Source organism: Vulpes vulpes, chromosome 13, assembly GCF_048418805.1.
Source record: "Vulpes vulpes isolate BD-2025 chromosome 13, VulVul3, whole genome shotgun sequence".
Classification (NCBI taxonomy): domain Eukaryota; kingdom Metazoa; phylum Chordata; class Mammalia; order Carnivora; family Canidae; genus Vulpes; species Vulpes vulpes.
In genome coordinates this window covers 80902385-80921192 of record NC_132792.1, presented here as the reverse complement: position 1 = coordinate 80921192, position 18808 = coordinate 80902385, and the positions used below count along the sequence as shown (strand labels likewise).

Genomic DNA, 18808 nt, shown 5'->3' with positions numbered 1-18808 from the left:
TTTTATTTGGTAGTCCTTATTGTCCTTCTCTTGAATTCCTTGAGCTGTCATTTTATGTTGTAATGGTGGAGAGGATGGGCAGCTAAGTACTAACGTGTGGTAGCTTGTTTTTTCTCTCAGAAATGGTGCATGAGTGGTTCATGTTAACTCTTTGGGTACTTAAAAGTCTCTGTTTGTATACTTAGGTGGTAGTTTCTCTAGGTATAGAATTCTAGAATCATAATCCATTCCTCAAAAATTTACAGATACTGTTCTGTTGTTAGGCAGATGTGTAGTGTTTAAGATGAGAAATCTAATGTTTGCTTATCTTCCTTTTGGTGATAACCTGTTTCTTCTCTTTGGGAGGCAGTAAGATTTTATTGTATACTGTAAATTCAGAAGTCTTGCTAGAGTCAGTTTTACATTTTTTTTTTCTATATTTCTCAGAATTTTGAAAGGTTTTCTTCTCAACAAAACTTTCTCCTGTTACTAATTTTTCTGTTTTTCTTCTAGTCTGTATCTTTTGAAGCTTTTATTAAGTAGACATTAGGTCTCCACTTTGCTCTCAACTTTGTTTGGCTTTCACTGCTGTTGTCTGAGAGAACTTTTCAGTTTAGCCTTTCAAATCACAGGTGTGCACTGCTCATCTTCTCTCTTTGATGTCCCAGTTACCTGTCGACTGTGGAACTGCACCGCTTACTCTAGAAAACACTTCTTGCTTCCTGAGGCCTGGACATGAGCGCCAAAGCTGCCTACAGTTAATAGCCATAGCAGAACGTGGCCCAGGTCTTCTGGATCTTGGCTTATTTGCATTCTAGGCTTTTCCTGAATACGAGTATGAAGGTTTTCTGTGGTTGTTGGGACAGCTCTACTTTTTAAGAAACTCCTCATTTTTTCTGTTCTCATTTTTGTCCTGTTTTTTCTCTCTTGCCTTTGTGCCATCTGTCTTTCCAAATATATCTCCTGTTTGTGTACTAATTTTTCCAAATCTGTTTTCTTTTCTATTTAAGAAGGAAGAAGTGAACACCTCAGTACAGCTTTGCTCTCTTGAACTGAAAGTCTCACAATTTACTTTTATATAGTGTTTAACTTTCCTTCAGAGCAAAGCCATGGCTCATCAGAAATTGTAGACGTGGATCATCCTTTTTTCCTATAAAGCAGTCATATTTACCTAAACTTTTCTTCCCCATTACAGATATTGAAAAATATTACTTGGTATTCAGAACGGGTTTTAACTGAAATTTCACTGGGGAGTCTTCTGATACTAGTTGTAATTAGAACCATTCAGTACAACATGACAAGGACAAGAGTAAGTATTCCATATAGCTATTTTTTTTTAATCTTAATGCATATAGTATAATTAGGCCTGTAGTTTAAAGCAATCTTGCTATTTAGAGTGCTAACATTTTTATGAAATATAATCCAAAAATAACATTTCATAAAATCACTGAAATACATGATCCTAAAGTAATGTATAGAGTGTCTGTTTCTTAATATTTAGTAGATTGTACGGATTAGAAATATTTTATATGAAACAAAATGGATGGTGGGATGTTCTTTGATAAAAGATATCTGTCTTTGCTAGACCAATAAAACTGACTTACCCTTAAAATCAGTAACAACAAAGTGTATGAAGAGATGAGCACAGGAAATAAGAATTAAAATGGAAAAGTAGAAAGAATACTTTAAAGGGTACAAGAAAAATTTCAGCTGGATTATGTTTGCAGTGTCTGGGAGCAAATTTCGCTTCCACTGATAGAGAAGCAATAATAGAGAATTCATGGCTCAGGGAAATGGTCACGTTTACTACACTGTTTTTCAACTATTTCTCTCAGTGAGGCTAACATGGATACATTCCATAACCTTTTATCTGAAACTCTAGGAGTCAGATGTGTTTAAGAGTGGAGAATTTTTTTATTTTAGAAAGATAATTATAGTACACATGCTATATTCTCTGCAACCTTGAGGTTCTGGAGTAGCCTGCTGTAATTAAGCCATAATATTTCTGCAGTGAAATAGTTCAGTATCCCCCAGGATGGGGATAATGAAGACCATAAAGAGCAGCAGAATCTTTTGTTATCAGATGTTGCTTTCAAATGTGTGGTGAAAAAACTGACCTTTCAATGCCTTGTGGATTTTAGAATTAGGAAAAAGGGCTTGTGGACCTGAACTTGCTAAAATCAGTGACTGTTGAGTTTACATTTGCTTCCTATTAAGCCTGCTTCAGATGTAGAGAAGACCTGATGTCTGTTTTCAACCTTCTCTTTTCTTGCAGGACAAGTACCTTCACACCAACTGCCTGGCCGCTCTCGCAAACATGTCGGCACAGTTCCGTTCTCTCCACCAGTATGCCGCCCAGAGGATCATCAGGTAAATAGGAGCTTTAAGAGAAATCCTGCGTCCTGCCCTTTGGCTGACCCAGAGCAAGAGGCCCTGTGCTGGTCCCTTTATACTGTTAGCCGCAAGGAATGTCAGATTTTCCTTCTTAATAGTTCTCCCCTTCTTGTTTAGTTGAAAATGCCTTGTCCTGCTTTGTTTTCCAACCCAACTTCTTGATCAGTGTTAATTGTATTCACTTTTCCGTCTTTTTATAACATTTAATTTCAAGCCTTGTGTGTTAGCTTCCTACAGAGAAGCACATTTCTTAATGACACAAACTGAATTTTCACAGATTTGCAGAGCGTTTTGCAGAGCATCACATTACACTTTAAGGGAGGGTAGCAGTGCTTGTTTTAGAGAATTTTAATAGCAGTTTACTGTTAGTTATTTTCCGATTACTGTCGCGACAAACTACTCCAAACCAGTGTCTTAAAAGAATGCAGATTTATTGTACAGTCTGTATATGAAAAGTTCAGCACGGGCTCCAGTCCAGACACAGTGGGGCTGCATTTCCGGAGCCTCTAGAGGATCCTTTCCTTGCCTTTTCCAGTTGCTCGCAGCTGCAGCCTTCCTGGGCTTGTGGCCCCTTCCTTTCCCTGTCAGAGCCAGCTGTGGGAAGTTGTGGGTCGTCCTCACATCTCCTCCGAACCCCTCTTCTGGTCCCTCTTCCACTTTGCAGGTCACTGTGATTGCCGTGACCCTCTCTGGGTAACCCAGGCTCATCTCCCCATCTCCAGGCTCACGGTCGAATGACAGCTGCAGAGTCCTTTTTTGCTGTGTAGGGCAAAACAGCCGTGGGGTTGTGGGGTTGGGGAGGTGGATCGCTTTGGGGGTAACCATTATTCTGCCTGCCACACCATCACCAGAAGCTCCTTCCCATCTCTTCTCTACTGTTTGCCAAAGTACGCTCTTTAAGGGTAGGAAAGCTAATTAACAAATGTGAATGAATATCATTTGCAGATTGTTGTTTTTTTTTTTGTCTTTGTTCTAATACATGTGGATACTTTTGGGTCTTTAGATAGAATGCTCGAGATGGGGATCCCTGGGTGGCGCAGTGGTTTGGCGCCTGCCTTTGGCCCAGGGTGCGATCCTGGAGACCCGGGATCGAATCCCACGTCGGGCTCCCGGTGCATGGAGCCTGCTTCTCCCTCTGCCTGTGTCTCTGCCTCTCTCTCTCTCTCTCTGTGTGACTATCATAAAAAAAAAAAAAAAAAAGAATGCTCGAGATGATCACAGTGGCTCTCAAGCAGAACATCTGTTATGTAAGTCAGTGAAGTCAAATTGTTTCTTTTGGGTCTTGTTTTTGGGGCAGTGCAGTTCTGATGATTCGGTCTTATGTTGCAGACATTGGTGGTGATCACAAGTTCTCAGCACTTTAAAACTCTGATCTCACCTTCCATCCATTGGTTTTTGTTTTTGTTTTTAAGATTTATTTATTTACCCCTGAGAGACACAGAGACACAGGCAGAGGGAGAAGCAGGCTGCCTGCGGGGAGCCCGATGTGGGACTCTATCCCAGGACCTGTGATCACATCCTGAGCTGAAGGCAGATGCTCGCTCCACTGCTGAGCTACCTGGGTGTCCCCCCATCCATTGGTTAGAGATACTTATTGATCTGGCCCCATTTTTAACAGTCACCTGGCATTAAGTTATGTTCTTGGTCTCTATATTTATCCTCAGAATTTAAGGAGGATATTTCCAGTGACTCACTGTTTAATTTAGGTCTGGTCTTAATGCATTATGATGTATTATTTTTGAGAGTTGTACTTGAGTGATTGTCTGTTTGAATGACTGTACTAATACTAGCTTGGTGACATAAACCACACATAGCATCTCCTACCTCAGATTTTCCAGGTGTTCTAAAGTCTTTAGTTTCTAAATATTAATTTTTGTAACTATGCTGCAGTTCAGAGATTTAGTGAGAGAGATTTAAGGATACTGTGCTGCTCTGAGGTCAATCTTTGTGTGTATTGGAGCTTCATAATGGTTTGATGATGGTTGCAGCACAGGATTCATTTTCCTCAGTGGATACACCAACATTTGGCCTGTTCAGTATGAAATGGCAAATGAACAGGTTTACAATTTAAGTTCTGATAACATGTGTCAAGCATGATGAAATAAACATTTTCTAGGTGTAAGAGTTGGAAAAGCAAATAAAGCAATTCCTAGTTTTCTATGATGAGTAAAGCAGAAAATCAATTGTATTCGGAGAAATAAGAAACAGATTTTGGATTTGGGAATATTTAGATCAAGTTTATCATCAGGAATACTGCTTCACTTTATTTTAATGGAGTTTTATTTAGCATTGTATTGGTAAGGAAATGTGTGACACATGCAAGGTACATCCAAGTTGTAAAAATTCCTGCCCTCAAGTAGCTTCTGCTTCGGCAGCTGAGCTAAATAAGGGCAGACATGTATACAGCAGAATGTGGTATTAGAATGAGAAAAGAATTCCTTGGCTGAGGGTGGGTGGGTGGTTCAGAGAATTGATGAGATCACATCTTGAGAAATTAGGCAAGGTGAGTAGAGAGATGGCTCTAGAGATTGGCTTCATGAGGAAAAGTACCAACCACAACAAAACAGAACAGGAGGTAGTGTGATAAAGGGCATTATATTTAGAAAACAACCAGTCCCATTCAACTGGCCTGTTGTGGACCCCAATAGAAATTAGAGGAGAAAAGCCTAGAAGAATCAGCTGAAGAAGGCGATGGGGCCACCCTGTGGAATGTGCTTAACAATGAGATGCAGTTTAGAATAATGGAAGGAATTGAGAGAAAAGGTCTGATGTTCAGTAACATAAAAGAAACTATAAAGGGGTGCCTGAGTGGCTCATCTTTTGGGCTGGGCATCTACCTTTGGCTCAGAGAGTGACCCTGGGGTCCTGGGATTGAGTCCTGCATCGGGCTCCCTGTATGGAGCCTGCTTCTCCCTCTGCCTGTGTCTCTGCCTCTCTCTCTGTGTCTCTCAGGAATAAAGAAATAAAATCTTTTTTTTAAAAAAAGGAAAGAAACTGTACGAATGAGTTGTAAATGGATTTTATTTTTTAATTATGTATGTATGTATGTATTCATTCATTCATTCATTCATTCATTCATTCATTCATCTTAACAAGATCCAAAGTCTCCATCTTAACAAGATCCCTGAATGATTTGTTTGCACGCTTAAAGTTTGGAAAGCATTTAAAGTTCAGACCTGGAAACCAAGATTTATTCCTGTAGAAAACACTTGCTTTGAATTGGAAATGGGGGCCAACTTTTTTTTTTTTTATCTTGAGGAAAGTCATTTTCCACTAAATGTTTGTGTTTAGGGTATAGAGTTGTAAAGTATGATAAGGAATGCCTAACAAAAACTGTTTAGATACACAGATTTATTATAGCAGTACAACTCAAGATTCACCAGATGCTCCAGTAACTGCTTCAAGTGAGAAGTAATCAGTTTCATGTACACATTTTCTAAATCCTGCTTTAGGAAGAGACCACACGGTTTTGTATCTGTCAGTTGCAAAACCTAGAAGAGCCAGTGATCTTCAACAAAATACAAAACAGAGTAACATGTTACACTGCTGTGAAGTAGGGTGTGAATAAAGCTTTTTTTTTTTTTTTTTTTTTTTTTTGTGTGAATAAAGCTTCTAAAAGCCATTTTAGCTGGACATAAGTGTAAAGAGCGATTTCATATGGTGTCTGTGCTATTGTCTCGTATTTAATGACAGTATATCTTCTGTAAACTCTTGGTATTCTAGAAGAATCTCCTAAGCATATATGATTTGAGTTTTTTTCATCTATAAAGTCTTCTGAATATTCTATGAGTATTTGAGATCATTATTTGGGATTATACTTAATTAAAAACATTCAAAAAAAGTAGATTACATGCAAGGAATTGTCCTGGTTACAAAGACATCATTACTCACTTCCTGCCCTTATGACCTTCCCTCCTGCCTTTTCTGTCTCCCCAGCTGGCTTCTTTCCCTGGCTTTGACTTCACCTTTGGCTTAATACATAACTTTTCTTCAGTATTTCATGCTATGTTGGTTTTTTTCTTCTCTTTTTGCTCATTTTCCCTAGGAGTTCACATACATGCCTGTGACTTTACCTACTATGCACTTGTGAACAGAAAACCATCCAGATCTGCACTCACAGTCCTAATCTCTCTGCTTTCCCTGAGGCAGACAGTACAGCATAGTGGTTAAGAGCACAGACTCTGATCGGGGATCCTAGCTTCAAAACTTACCAACTCTGGGACCTTGGAGGAGTTACTGAACTTCTCCGTGTAGCAGCTTCCCTGTTATAAGATGGGGTGATGGTGGGTGTTCTCTCCGTGGATGTGGTGACGGTTAAGTGAGTTAATATCTGTAAAGGGCCCGGCAGGCAGCATGGACCCTGTGTAAGCGTTGACTGGCCAAACACTCAATCCACTCATGTCTCTACCTGGATATTCCCCACCTACCTCAGACTTTCATGAAGTTGAAAACAACTCATTTTCAAACCTGCTCTCCCTTTGAAGTTCCCTATCGTAGGTTGTAGTGTAATAACCCTCACCCCAGCTCCCTAGACAGCCAGGCCGGAACCCTTCAAGTCATTCCCCATCCTTCCCCCCTGTCCTTTAAATGCCACATTCAGTCAGGCCCTGGAGTTCTGTCTAGCTGTGCTGGTGACACGCCCATTTGTTTGTCCCCCAACTCCCATCTCCACCACCGCGGCAGGTTCCCTTGCTCACCGGCTTCAGCCACGCAGTCATTAGCCTGCCAGACCCTTTGCCTCCCCACGCGTCCTGCCGTGGTAGGTCCTGGCACTTGCTGCTGCTATTTGAGAGGCACGGCTGTTATTATCCCCGCCCTGTCCTTAAATATTAAGTATTACTCCCCTTGCCAGGAGGTTCCATTTCAACCTACTGAGAGCAGTGGGCTGTCAACTGTGGGTGATTTTGTCCCTCGGGGACATTTGGCAATGTCTGGAAAAGGGGTTTGTCTTTTTGTTGTTTTATGGGTTTTTTGTTTTTTTTGGGGGGAGGGGGGTTGTTGATTGCTCCTGACATCTAGTGGTTGTTGATTGCTCCTGACTGAATTATAGGCTAGGGATACCCTATAATATGCAGAAGAACAAAGAATTACCCAGTGCCGAGACTGAGGAACCTTGCCTTATCGTGAGGAATCCAGGTCCTGCCACTTGTACTCAGGCTTCCATTACGACTTGTCATATGTTGGCAGGTGCCTGTTGCTCTCATCTCACTGAATCATCGCAGTGTGCTGCTCTTTCCCAGGTATTCTTATTCTGCGTCAGGATAAAATGTAGTCTGGACCTGGAAAAATACTTGAGGAAATGTCTGGTGTCACCTCCTCCTCCTGTAAAGTTGCTTCCACCAGTTTCCCACCCCTCTGTTAGGTTTTACCTTAGACTGGTAATGGCCCACCTCCCACCATGCCACACACGGCCCCCTCGTCCCCCATAGCTCCTGGGCCTTTTCACTTTAGACCTAGCTGCTGCTAACATTCACGTTATGTTTCCCTATTCACATTTCCAAAGAGGAAGAAGAACCTAGTTGGCCTATTTACCGCTTCATAGAAGTCCTGGGCCACGGTCAGTTTTGGGGGCTAGGAGGGGGTTCAAGGGGCCAGGAAAGGAGAAAGTTACTTGTTGGAAGACGTGGCTTCTCCCAGAGGTGGATGTGGGAGTGAGCGGACTTAAGTGTCGGGACCTGACCAGTGTAGGTGTTTGTGGCACAGGTGCCTTGCCTGAGGTGGAAAGTCTTGTTGCTTGAGCAGAGTAGTTATTACTGGAAATAAAATACTTGTGCTGTATTACTTTGCATTGCTCTATAGAGAGCATCTCTCAGTAAGCACACTGTGGACTCTTAATAAGTACTTAGTGACTGGTTCTTAGAAGGTGGGCCGGCATCTGAGATTTTAAGCTTAGTTCTGACAGCCATTGTTCTGAGACTCCATGTAAGTTGATTCATGTCAGGCTGCATTTTGCACGTACCTGCTGCTACTTGGAGCTAGGAAAGTTGATGACAGTGCAGAGTGTCGAAGTTTTCTGGTCTTTCAAACCTCTTGACAATAAAATAATTTAAAACATAGGTTGCATTTTTTTTTTAAAGATTTTATTTATTTATTCATAAGACACACACACAGAGAGACACAGAGAGAGGCAGAGACACAGGCAGAGGGAGAAGCAGGCTCCATGCAGGGAGCCCGATGTGGGACTCGATCCTGGGGCCTCAGGATCAGGCCCTGGGCTGAAGGTGGTGCTAAACCGCTGAGCTACCCGGGCTGCCCAGATTACATTTTTAATTAGGACTTTTTAATAGCAGTACAGAGGAATTTTTTCTTGTATAATTTGAGAATTTAAAAATTCTTTAACCCGTGATTTATGCTCCCCCCCCCCCTTTTTTTTTTTTTTACTATTTACAGCCAGTAGTAATGAATGTAGACTCTTGTAAATTCCCCTCCTTCTCTTCGTCTGACCAACCCCATGCTGTCAGGCTCTGTAAGCTTCCTTGTTCTGCTCTGTATCTGTAACAGTGGACATGGTAGTCACCCAGCATTTTTCTGAAGTCTGCAAAACGAGGTTGGTTATTTAACTCTGAATGGTTAGCTCTTCTATTTTGGACAAGTAAAGATCTTTCAGAATAGCCCATGGAATCAAAGAAAAATAGACAATTTGTTTTTAATAATACTTGCTGGTATTACCTTACCGCATCAGGCCTCCTCATTTCTCTCCTCACTTCTGTCCCTCCTGAATTAAGTTTTCACGGGTTGATGTTTTCTTCTGAACCAAGTAATACATTGAACCAAAAACACACAAGAGAATATTAAGAAACAAAACAGTCGGGAATCCCTGGGTGGCTTAGCAGTTTGGCACCTGCCTTCGGCCCAGGGCGTGATCCTGGAGTCCCGGGATCGAGTCTCACATCAGGCTCCCTGCATGGAGCCTGCTTCTCCCTCTGCCTGTGTCTCTGCCTCTCTCTCTCTGTGTCTTTCATGAATAAATAAATAAAATCTTTAAAAAAAAACAACAATCTGTTGTTGGGATGAATTTTATATTACACAACATAAAATATTCAAATATATGGTAACATATGTTATTTCTCTTGGTTATGAGATTTCGGGAATACTGTCTTACTTTTAAAATAAGGTCCATTTGGAGATCCCTGGGTGGCTCAGTGGTTTAGTGCTTGCCTTTGGCCCAGGGTGTAATCCTGGAGACCTGGGATCAAGTCCCCCATCAGGCTCCCTACATGGAACCTGCTCCTCCCTCCCTCCCTCCCTCTCTCTCTCTCTCTGTGTGTGTGTGTGTGTGTGTGTCATGAATAAATAAATAAAATCTTAAAAAAAAAAAGAACTTTTAAAAATAAAATAAAATAAAGTCCTTTTGGGGACATCTGGGGGGCTCAGTCTTTTAAGCTTCTGCCTTCAGCTCAGGTCCTGATCCTGGGGTCCTGGGATTGAGCCACGAATTGGGCTCCCTGCACAGTGGAGAGCCTGCTTCACCCTGTCCTTTTGCTCCTCCCCCTGCTCATGTTCTCTCTCTCTCTCTCTCTCTCTCTCACTCTCTTTCTCTCAATAAGATCTTAAAATAAGATCCATTTAATGATAAATTCACACCTATCACTTTCAGTATCTCACCATTTGTTTCTTTTTTTGTTGTAATTAAGACTAGTAAAAGTCTGGAGGCTTATATGGTTTAGGGTATTGGTGCTACACAGCTGGTAAGTGTGTCCAGATCAGAGGCCAGTGTGCCTTCTACTGCACAGAGCAAGACCAGAGGAGCATTGCTTCTGAAGATAACTCACCTGCTGTGGGATCACGTATCCAAGCTACTGGGGATTTTCTTAGACAGGTGATTCTCTGCCATGTAAGGTGACCAAGCCCTTGTTGATCATTCCATTTGCCACTTTTACCTTTCATTTCAACTTCCTTCCAGTAATACAGCTAAATAGAATTACAGGTACAATGACTGTAGGAGGTCTTTTTTCTTTTCTTTCCTTCTTAAGTTTGCTAGTTGAGGAGGGTATGGCACTGTTGACGTACTGGTGTGTGGATATTATCCAGGGAGATGAACATGGAAGAGAGGACAAGAACTGTATATCTTTCTGCTTGTAACTTTAATATTTTTCTTCCACCTAATCCTTGCCATTAGAATTTATTTTTAATTCAGTAAATACTTATCAGGCTTTTGCTTTGTGTCTACCACTGCCAAAGTTCTCTGAGATATTTTATGTTTTAATTTCAGACTAATGCCGTTCATTGAATCTAGAAATTGTGTTAGTTACAATCATGTTGGTTTTATTTTTTTTAATCTCTAATTAAGTTTCTGTCCATATCATTATCTGATATCATTGTAGTTAGAAAATTATTTCTGTAGGGTAGGAATTGCATGATACTAGGGTTATAGGAAATAGTTTAGTTTTGTTCTGAAATCCTGGTGAGTTCTGTTTTCCATCTCTAATGTATGTACACTTTGTGTGAGTGTTGAGAGTTATCAGTGGCTTGCCACGTCTTTCAACAGCTCTCTTTTTTTCTATTGCAGTGTTAGAATATTCTTCGAAATCATTTTAACCTAAAAATAAATGTGAATAACATCTCTACAAAAACATTTCTTGCTCTCTGTTAATATTCCTGGATTCTGATTCTTTGCCCAAAGAATCATCACATCGCCTGTATTTCCCAAATATTTCACTAAACGAAAACTTCACTGAATATAGAGAGTTCTTAAGAATATGTTTTATTTTAGATTGGTAGGAGGTCTGAGCAATGGTTTTTCACTGTAAGTACTTCTATTAAACTTACATGATTTATTTTAAAAAGATTGAATTAACTAGTTCTTGCCTAATACCTAGGCAATAAAGAACTTCCAGCTTCTCCATTGCTTTAGACTTTTCCAATCCTTGTTTGATCTTGGCATGACAGTAGCCAAGAAAGGAAGGAAAAATGTTTTGCCTTGAAAATCTGGCTTCCTGCACTTCCTACAGTTAGTGGTACTTTGAAGGTAACTAATTTTTTTGGGAAAATCTGACATGGTTTGCTTTTTTAGTTTAGCCCCTTCTTAAGAAGTTACATTGAGAGCACTTGGCTCGCAGTTGAAAAGGTTTCCAATAGAAAATTTCTAACACTTCAGAGATTGCTAGTATTTTACAATAAGAGTGTCTCAGTAGACTTGATGGGACATGTGAAAACTTCATAATTGGTTTAATTTCAGTTTAGACTGCTGGTATATTCAAAATATCAGCCTTTAAAGTAGCAGACCATACCTTTATCTGATAAATTTTTATTATAAGTACAGACTTTTGGGATCCCTGGGTGGCGCACTGGTTTGGCGCCTGCCTTTGGCCCAGGGCGTGATCCTAGAGACCCGGGATCGAATCCCACGTCGGGCTACTGGTGCATGGAGCCTGCTTCTCCCTCTGCCTGTGTCTCTGCCTCTCTCTCTCTGTGACTATCATAAATGAATAAAAAAAAAAATAAAATATAAGTACAGACTTTTATGAAAAGAATTGTCACATGGGAAATTAAATATTAAAATGCATAGAGTTTTATAGAATGCTGTGGCCATTTTGTAGAGGTAATAGGGAGGGTTCATACTTTGTCCTTTAGCCATGAATTATTAAGCCCCTATTCCTATCAGCTATAAAAGATCTGAGATTTTTACCCAGTTTACAAGCTAACAAATTAGATTCCACAGTTTCATGGATCCTGGTAGAAACTCAGTATTCTTGGGTAAGAGATAGAGCACAGCCTACTAACCATAGCAGTGGGAGGAACCAGAATATCATTTTCTTGTGTGGCTCCCTAGGCCTACTGAGCAACCTGACAAAGGTCAGATGACATCTACACATGAGTGTGTTGCATTACAGAGCAGGGACCCTGAGCTTGGGAAACCCCAATCTTTTATTATAGGCTTCAAGAAAACTTGCTCAGTGTTTGCATGGAGACATCTTTAATGTATTTGATAGCAAACAAACTGCTCTCTACTCTAGAGGCAGACACTTGCTCCACCTTCCATATCTGGTCACGCTGCAGACATCTGTGAAAAGATAGTCCAGAGCACAAGACCATCAATGCCTCTACTTTCAAGATGTGCAGAAACCTGAGAGACCCATGGGAAATTATGGTCCTACAGTCTTTACCTAGTTATGCCTTTCTGTTACCAGTTGGAAAAACCACTGTGGCATTAAGGTAGCTAGTTGATACTGCCTTGGGTTTCATGTGTCACTTGCTAATGCATTGGATTTATGTATCTTAGAAGAAGTACTAAAGGAGTGCCTGGCCTCACCCATCTCAACTTTGTCATGTGTCATAATGAATCCCCGGTCAGATGTCAGTATTGTTAGCACAACCCCGAAAGCATTGTTTCCAAGTGGCTTTGACATCAGCAGGATATCTTGATATTAAAAACAAATCACAAAATTTTAGGTTTGGAAAGATCTTTGAAGAACATCGAGACTAGTTTACACATTTTACATGTAGAAATACTGAATCCTAGGTTTCCTGTGTGAGGAGTCTAAGTGAACATTGTGGCAGAGGCGACTGTAGAAAGCATGTCTCCCAGCTCCTTGCCTGGTATTCTTCCCAGAACAAGAGAGAAGAGGCTTGCATGAAGGCTCACGTATTCGCTCTCCTTTTTTTTTTTTTTTTTATGATAGGCACAGAGAGAGAGAGAGAGAGAGAGAGAGAGAGGCAGAGACACAGGCAGAGGGAGAAGCAGGCTCCATGCACCGGGAGCCCGACGTGGGACTCGATCCTGGGTCTCCAGGATCGCGCCCTGGGCCAAAGGCAGGCGCTAAACCGCTGCGCCACCCAGGGATCCCTCTCCTTTTGTTTTTTAAGCCATAACTGTGATTGATACCTAATATGTTACAAAATGCTAAGGCCAGATAAGAGAGTGATTCAGAAAGAATTTTGCTTTTGATGAATTGCACAGGCTTCACCAACTTTTAGTAAAAAAAAGAACCTTTTCCCAAAGAAATAAGGGTTGTATTAAGAGGAGAAACAGGAGTAAACTAAAGTTTCAGAGATTGACTCACATGTCCATTGGAAGTGCTTGCAGAATCCGATGGAACAGGGATGGGGCTGCATGAGGGAGGAGAGACTGCCTCCTGGAAGGGAGGAAAAGAGAGGTGAGCCAAGGTAGCCTCTGAGAAGGTAGAGAAATAATCCCTGTTGCCAACACTGACAAATACTCAGAGCAGTCACAGTTGTTCATTTGTTTGGTACACCTCGGTTTCCTCTTCTACAAGTGGGCATATCTTCCCAGAGCTGTCTGGAGGAGTTATCATATGTGAAGCACTTTATGAGTAGCAGTCACCTCATGCTTCATCTTCCTGGTTAAAAGACAGCAGCAGATCCTATTCCTGGTGGGGCTCAGTAGTAGGTATTTGATAAATTCTCATGCTTTAAAAATTGTATTAAAATGGTTAAAATCTCCTGGTGGTAAGTCAGGTAGAAACAGCATGCCATGTGGACTACCACTTTTTGGTTTTTGCACAGTTGGTATCTGCCATATGGCACATACTGGGCCCTATACAGTGTTATTTTGCTATCTGATGGTATGGTGTTGCTATTTCCATTTTACAGTGAAGAAACAATCTCAGAGAAGTAATTTATCTAAGATCACCTTACTGGACAGTGACAATGTTGGGATTTAAACCTTCATGTGTCCTCCATCTATAATACTGTACTCCCTTCCACTGCCAAGTGCTGGTTATAAATGAAGTTTTAAACTAAAAGCATATGAATAATCTGTATACGAGACATTTATTATTATATCCTTCCTTGGGAGAGTTGCTTTCAACTTTTCTAAGCATGTGATCTCCTTGTTGTTTTTAAGAAGCCATTGACAATCTTTTAGTAGCTGCTGAGAAGATTTGAGGGTGAACTGTGGGGTCTCAGACATCTCATGTCGTCTCGCAGGCTTTGTCATCTGGGGTTCTGTGAGAGTCTCCCTGTTGAGAGCTAGATAAGTGACAGTTTTCCCCAACAATGGCACATAGCCAAACCTATCTAAACACCTAGAGAGGAGTTAATTGATGAAAAATTATATTTTCTTAAGAACCCTGCTTGAAAGAGAGGTGGCTGAGCTGGGTGGCTCAGCGGTTTAGCACTGCCTTCAGTCCAGGGCGTGATCCTGGAGACCCGGGACTGAGTCCCATGTCGGGCTCCCTGCATGGAGCCTGCTTCTCCCTCTGCCTGTGTCTCTGCCCTTCTCTCTCTCTCTCTCTCTCAAATAAAATAAAATAAAATAAAATAAAATAAAATAATAAAATAAAATAAAATAAAATAAAATAAAATAAAATAAAATAAAATAAAATAAAATTTTTTTAAAAAAAGAAAGAAAGGGGATCCCTGGGTGGCGCAGCGGTTTGGCGCCTGCCTTTGGCCCAGGGCACGATCCTGGAGACCCAGGATCGAATCCCACGTCGGGCTCCCGGTGCATGGGGCCTGCTTCTCCCTCTGCCTGTGTCTCTGCCTCTCTCTCTCTCTCTCTCTGTGACTATCATAAATAAATAAAAATTAAAAAAAAAAAAAGAAAGAAAGATCTGAGGGGTTTGAGGACCACAAAGTAGGACAAACATCTGTAGGAACCCGATATGACATTGCTGTTAGTGCAGTTTTTCCATCTAAAATGTGCCTATTTTCTTACCTCTATTAGTCAAACATGAAGATCATGTTGAAATATAAGGACATTGTACATTATTTACTTAACATAATAATGGTACCTTAATATATCATTCCAAATTTCTCACTTAGAATCACTCAGTCACTGAGCTTTTAAACATACCCTGGTTCTGCACAGACTATTTTATAACATGATTATGATTGTTTTAATATAAGGGTGGGTATTTGGAGATCATTTAATCATTTATCAAATTTGTTCTATATGTCTGCCATGTGTCTGGTATTGCCAGTCACTGGCAACTCATGTGATGCACCACACTGTCCTGCCCAGTGTGATGGAGCTGAAATTGAAATCTACATGTGGCCTTAGCTCAGAAGTGTTCTATCATCTCTGTGGCAGACCTGGCATTGGCAAGTACTAGAAAGAAGAAACCGGTGTCAACCACATTAAACTCAGATTCTCTATTAGGAAAGAGTGCAGTGTCCACTGTGTAGAGCTTCCATCACCTTCTTTCTTGGATCACCCCAATGCAGAGGTTCTCAAGGTGTGGTCCACAGACCACACAGGTTCCCTAGGGTCTAAGCTATTTCTACAATAAGGTGTCATTTGGCATTTCCACTGTGCTGACATTTTGAATGAGTATCGTCAAAGCAAAGTTGGGGTAAAAGATAAGTCAGGACCATGGCACTGAATTGTATCAGTACTCATTGTATTTTCTACAACCACACACTTGCAGTGAAAAGGGGGGAAAGCCACTTTTACTGAATGTCCTTGATGACATAGTAAAAATAGATTAGTTGTGATAAAGCTTGACCTTTGAATACAGGTCTTTGAGATATTTTGTGTGATAGATCTGGTTCAAATAAAGCACTTCTACATATTGAGCTGTAGTGATTGTCTTGGGAAAGTACATGTATGTTTGTGTTGTGAACTAAACTAGTCACTTTTTTTTTTTTAAGATTTTATTTATTTATTCTTGAGAGAGAGAGAGAGAGAGTCAGAGACACAGGCAGAGGGAGAAGCAGGCTCCATGCAGGGAGCCCAACATGGGACTCCATCCTGGGTCTCCAGGATCACGCCCTGGGCTGAAGGCGGTGCTAAACCACTGAGCCACCTGGGCTGCCCAACTAGTCACTTCTTGGATGAGATTACCATTTTTATGTTAAAGAATGAGTGACATCTGTGGTTATTTAGGGTTGGCAGACATTTTTGTAAAAATGAATAAAATGAGCCTGTCACTTCAGAGAAAACAACTGCTAGTATTGGTTGCCAATGATAAAATTGGAACTTACAGGCAAAAATTAGAATTTTAAAAAACTCATATTGGCATCATAGGTTTGACAGCTTCCCAATTATTAAAGACTTTTTTTGATAAGATTGAAGATGATGATAAGTATGGGAATTTGGGATGTTGTGTGATGAAATGTATCAACATTTGTAAGATCTGTATAACTCAGCAAATCAATATTTTTCAAATGACCAAAGCATGAAGTTGCAAAATGCAGCATGAGTGAAAAGATTCATTGAATGTACAAAATAGACCAATGGATCTTGATGCAAAAGACTCAAAGTCATCTTTTACTGTTTATGCTCCTGTATTTTAATCTTTGAGAAACTACCACTTGAATCCTATTGTTTCTAAGCAGAATATCTATAATTTTCTGGAAAGGACATTAAAATAGTCCGTCCTCCCTTTTCTAAGTACATATATTATAAGGCTGCATTTTCTTAATATGCTTCAAATAAAACAAGATTGACTTAAGCAGGAATGAGGATCTGTTTTCTCTTAAGCCAGACAGTAAAAAGATTTTGCAGAAGTAGAAAATAATGTTACTCTTCATTTTGTTTTGTTTTCAAAAGGAGTTTTTTTTTATTAAATGTTATTTATGTTAACATGCAATAGGTTAATTACTAGATTTAAATTATTTTTTATATTTCTCATTTTTATTTTTACTGTAAGTGTTTATAGGTATAATCTTCACACAAAAAGTTTTTTTTGGTCCTTGATAATTTTTTAGGAGTCTAAAGGGGCTCTGAGGTGTTGTGCCCAAGATCGCGAATCCGAGAAACCACCAAGGAGCCGACACCGATGCAAACACACGAGGGTTTATTTACAAGCTCCAGCTTGGGTCCAAGTGTACCCGACACAGCGGAGCAGGGACTTGGACCCCGAGACTAAGAGGCGCAGCAGCTTTATAGGGGCCAGTGGCCAATGGGATACGCAGAGAGTTGCACAGTCATGCTGGTCCGGACACTCGCAGGTGGCCGATTGAGTTACATTTTACCCTAAAGTATCCATTTGAGCTGGCCTATCACTGAGCCGATTTCCTATTAGGGTGTGCCCTGGTCTTGACTAGGGTGGGGCAGTGCCCTAAGCAGGTCGGCACAAGGCAGGTACAGCACAAAATGGAGTCAGTCCTGCTCTGCTTGTCCAGGGCTAGGGGATTTTTGTTAAATTTCCTGGGTCCCACAGAGGTAAGGCTAATACCCTTTCAGAGGATGGGGCAGAGATAGTGAATATGAACACATCTGTATTACAGAGTTCATTGTATATACTTTTGAATATCTACTATTTCTGAATTAATTATACCCTTACTTCCTTCCATCAGTATAATCAATAGTTAGCTACATTTGTATTATTCATACTTCCATTTAATAAATAATTATTGAGACCATAGTTATCAAGGGGTTAGAAGGGAAAGGGGATACACAGAATATATAAATCATGTTTATTCCCCGTAAGAGGGCAAGGTTTCTTTCTTTAAAAGTCATGACCTGGGATCCCTGGGTGGCGCAGCGGTTTGGCGCCTGCCTTTGGCCCAGGGCGCGATCCTGGAGACCCGGGATGGAATCCTATGTCGGGCTCCCAGTGCATGGAGCCTGCTTCTCCCTCTGCCTGTGTCTCTGCCTCTCTCTCTCTCTCTCTGTGTGTGACTATAATAAATAAATAAAAAATTTAAAAAAAAAGTCATAACCTGGGAATGTTACTGTACTAAATTGTCCTAGAAGTTTGTTGCTCATCTTGTTTGGATGTGGCTATAAAATATGTTCTGGTTGTTTATGGCTGTGTAACAAACCCACCCCAAAACTTACTGCTTAAAACAATGATTTCTCATTATGTCTCACAGTGCTTGTGGATTGATTACTTAGCTGTGTGATACTCACTTGGAGTTTTTACATGTTGCAGTTAGCAGCTAGGTTGGATGTCCAGTGTGGCCCAGTCTCATGACTGGCAGTTGACACCAGCTGTTAGCTGGGGGGTCTATTGAGATGTTGGCTAGAGCTTCTCATTCTTTTCCATGGGACCTAGCTGTGAAGCTTGGTCTTCTCACAAGTTTCCAAGAGGAAACATCCCATAGATATCAAATCACTGTTAACATATACCTAAAAGTAATAGAATATTTATGTCAACTATAATTAAATTAAAAAAAAAAAAGGAAGGAAGGAAGGAAGGGTCCTAAGAATGACAAGAACCGACCTAGCTCACCTATCCCAGAAAATTACTTTGACTACATTTTGTCTGTCAAGAGCAGGTTGCAGGGCCAGCCCGGATTCAAAGGGAGGTGACCACCAAAGGACAGAAACACTGAGAGGCTTGGTTCTTTGGCAGCCAACCGCTGTCTTTGGACACTGCCTGTCATGGGACTGTCATAAATTATTCCCCGGTGTAGCTGGGAAGATGAATGACTACTTTCATTCTTAAATTCTGAGCTTAAGATCAATGTATGGATTTCTATTCATAATAGAAAATTTAGCTGAATGTATTCAGATGCTATCTTTGCATTTTTTGTTTGTTTGCTTAATCTACATTTGCTGTAGAAGCTCTCTCCCTTGATTTTT

The 18808-nt window shown here is 40.7% G+C and overlaps 1 protein-coding gene across 15 annotated transcripts in view; it reads left to right on the top strand.

The window, feature by feature from the left end:
- The window catches only part of DYM (dymeclin), a 344551-nt gene that overhangs the window by 158948 nt on the left and 166795 nt on the right, over positions 1-18808 (top strand). For all 15 annotated transcript variants that reach the window (XM_026006032.2, XM_026006027.2, XM_072734786.1 and 12 more), the window contains 2 exons: positions 1175-1288; positions 2255-2349. In XM_026006032.2, the coding sequence (XP_025861817.1) occupies positions 1175-1288; positions 2255-2349 (209 nt within the window). The remainder of the gene's footprint in view (positions 1-1174; positions 1289-2254; positions 2350-18808) is intronic.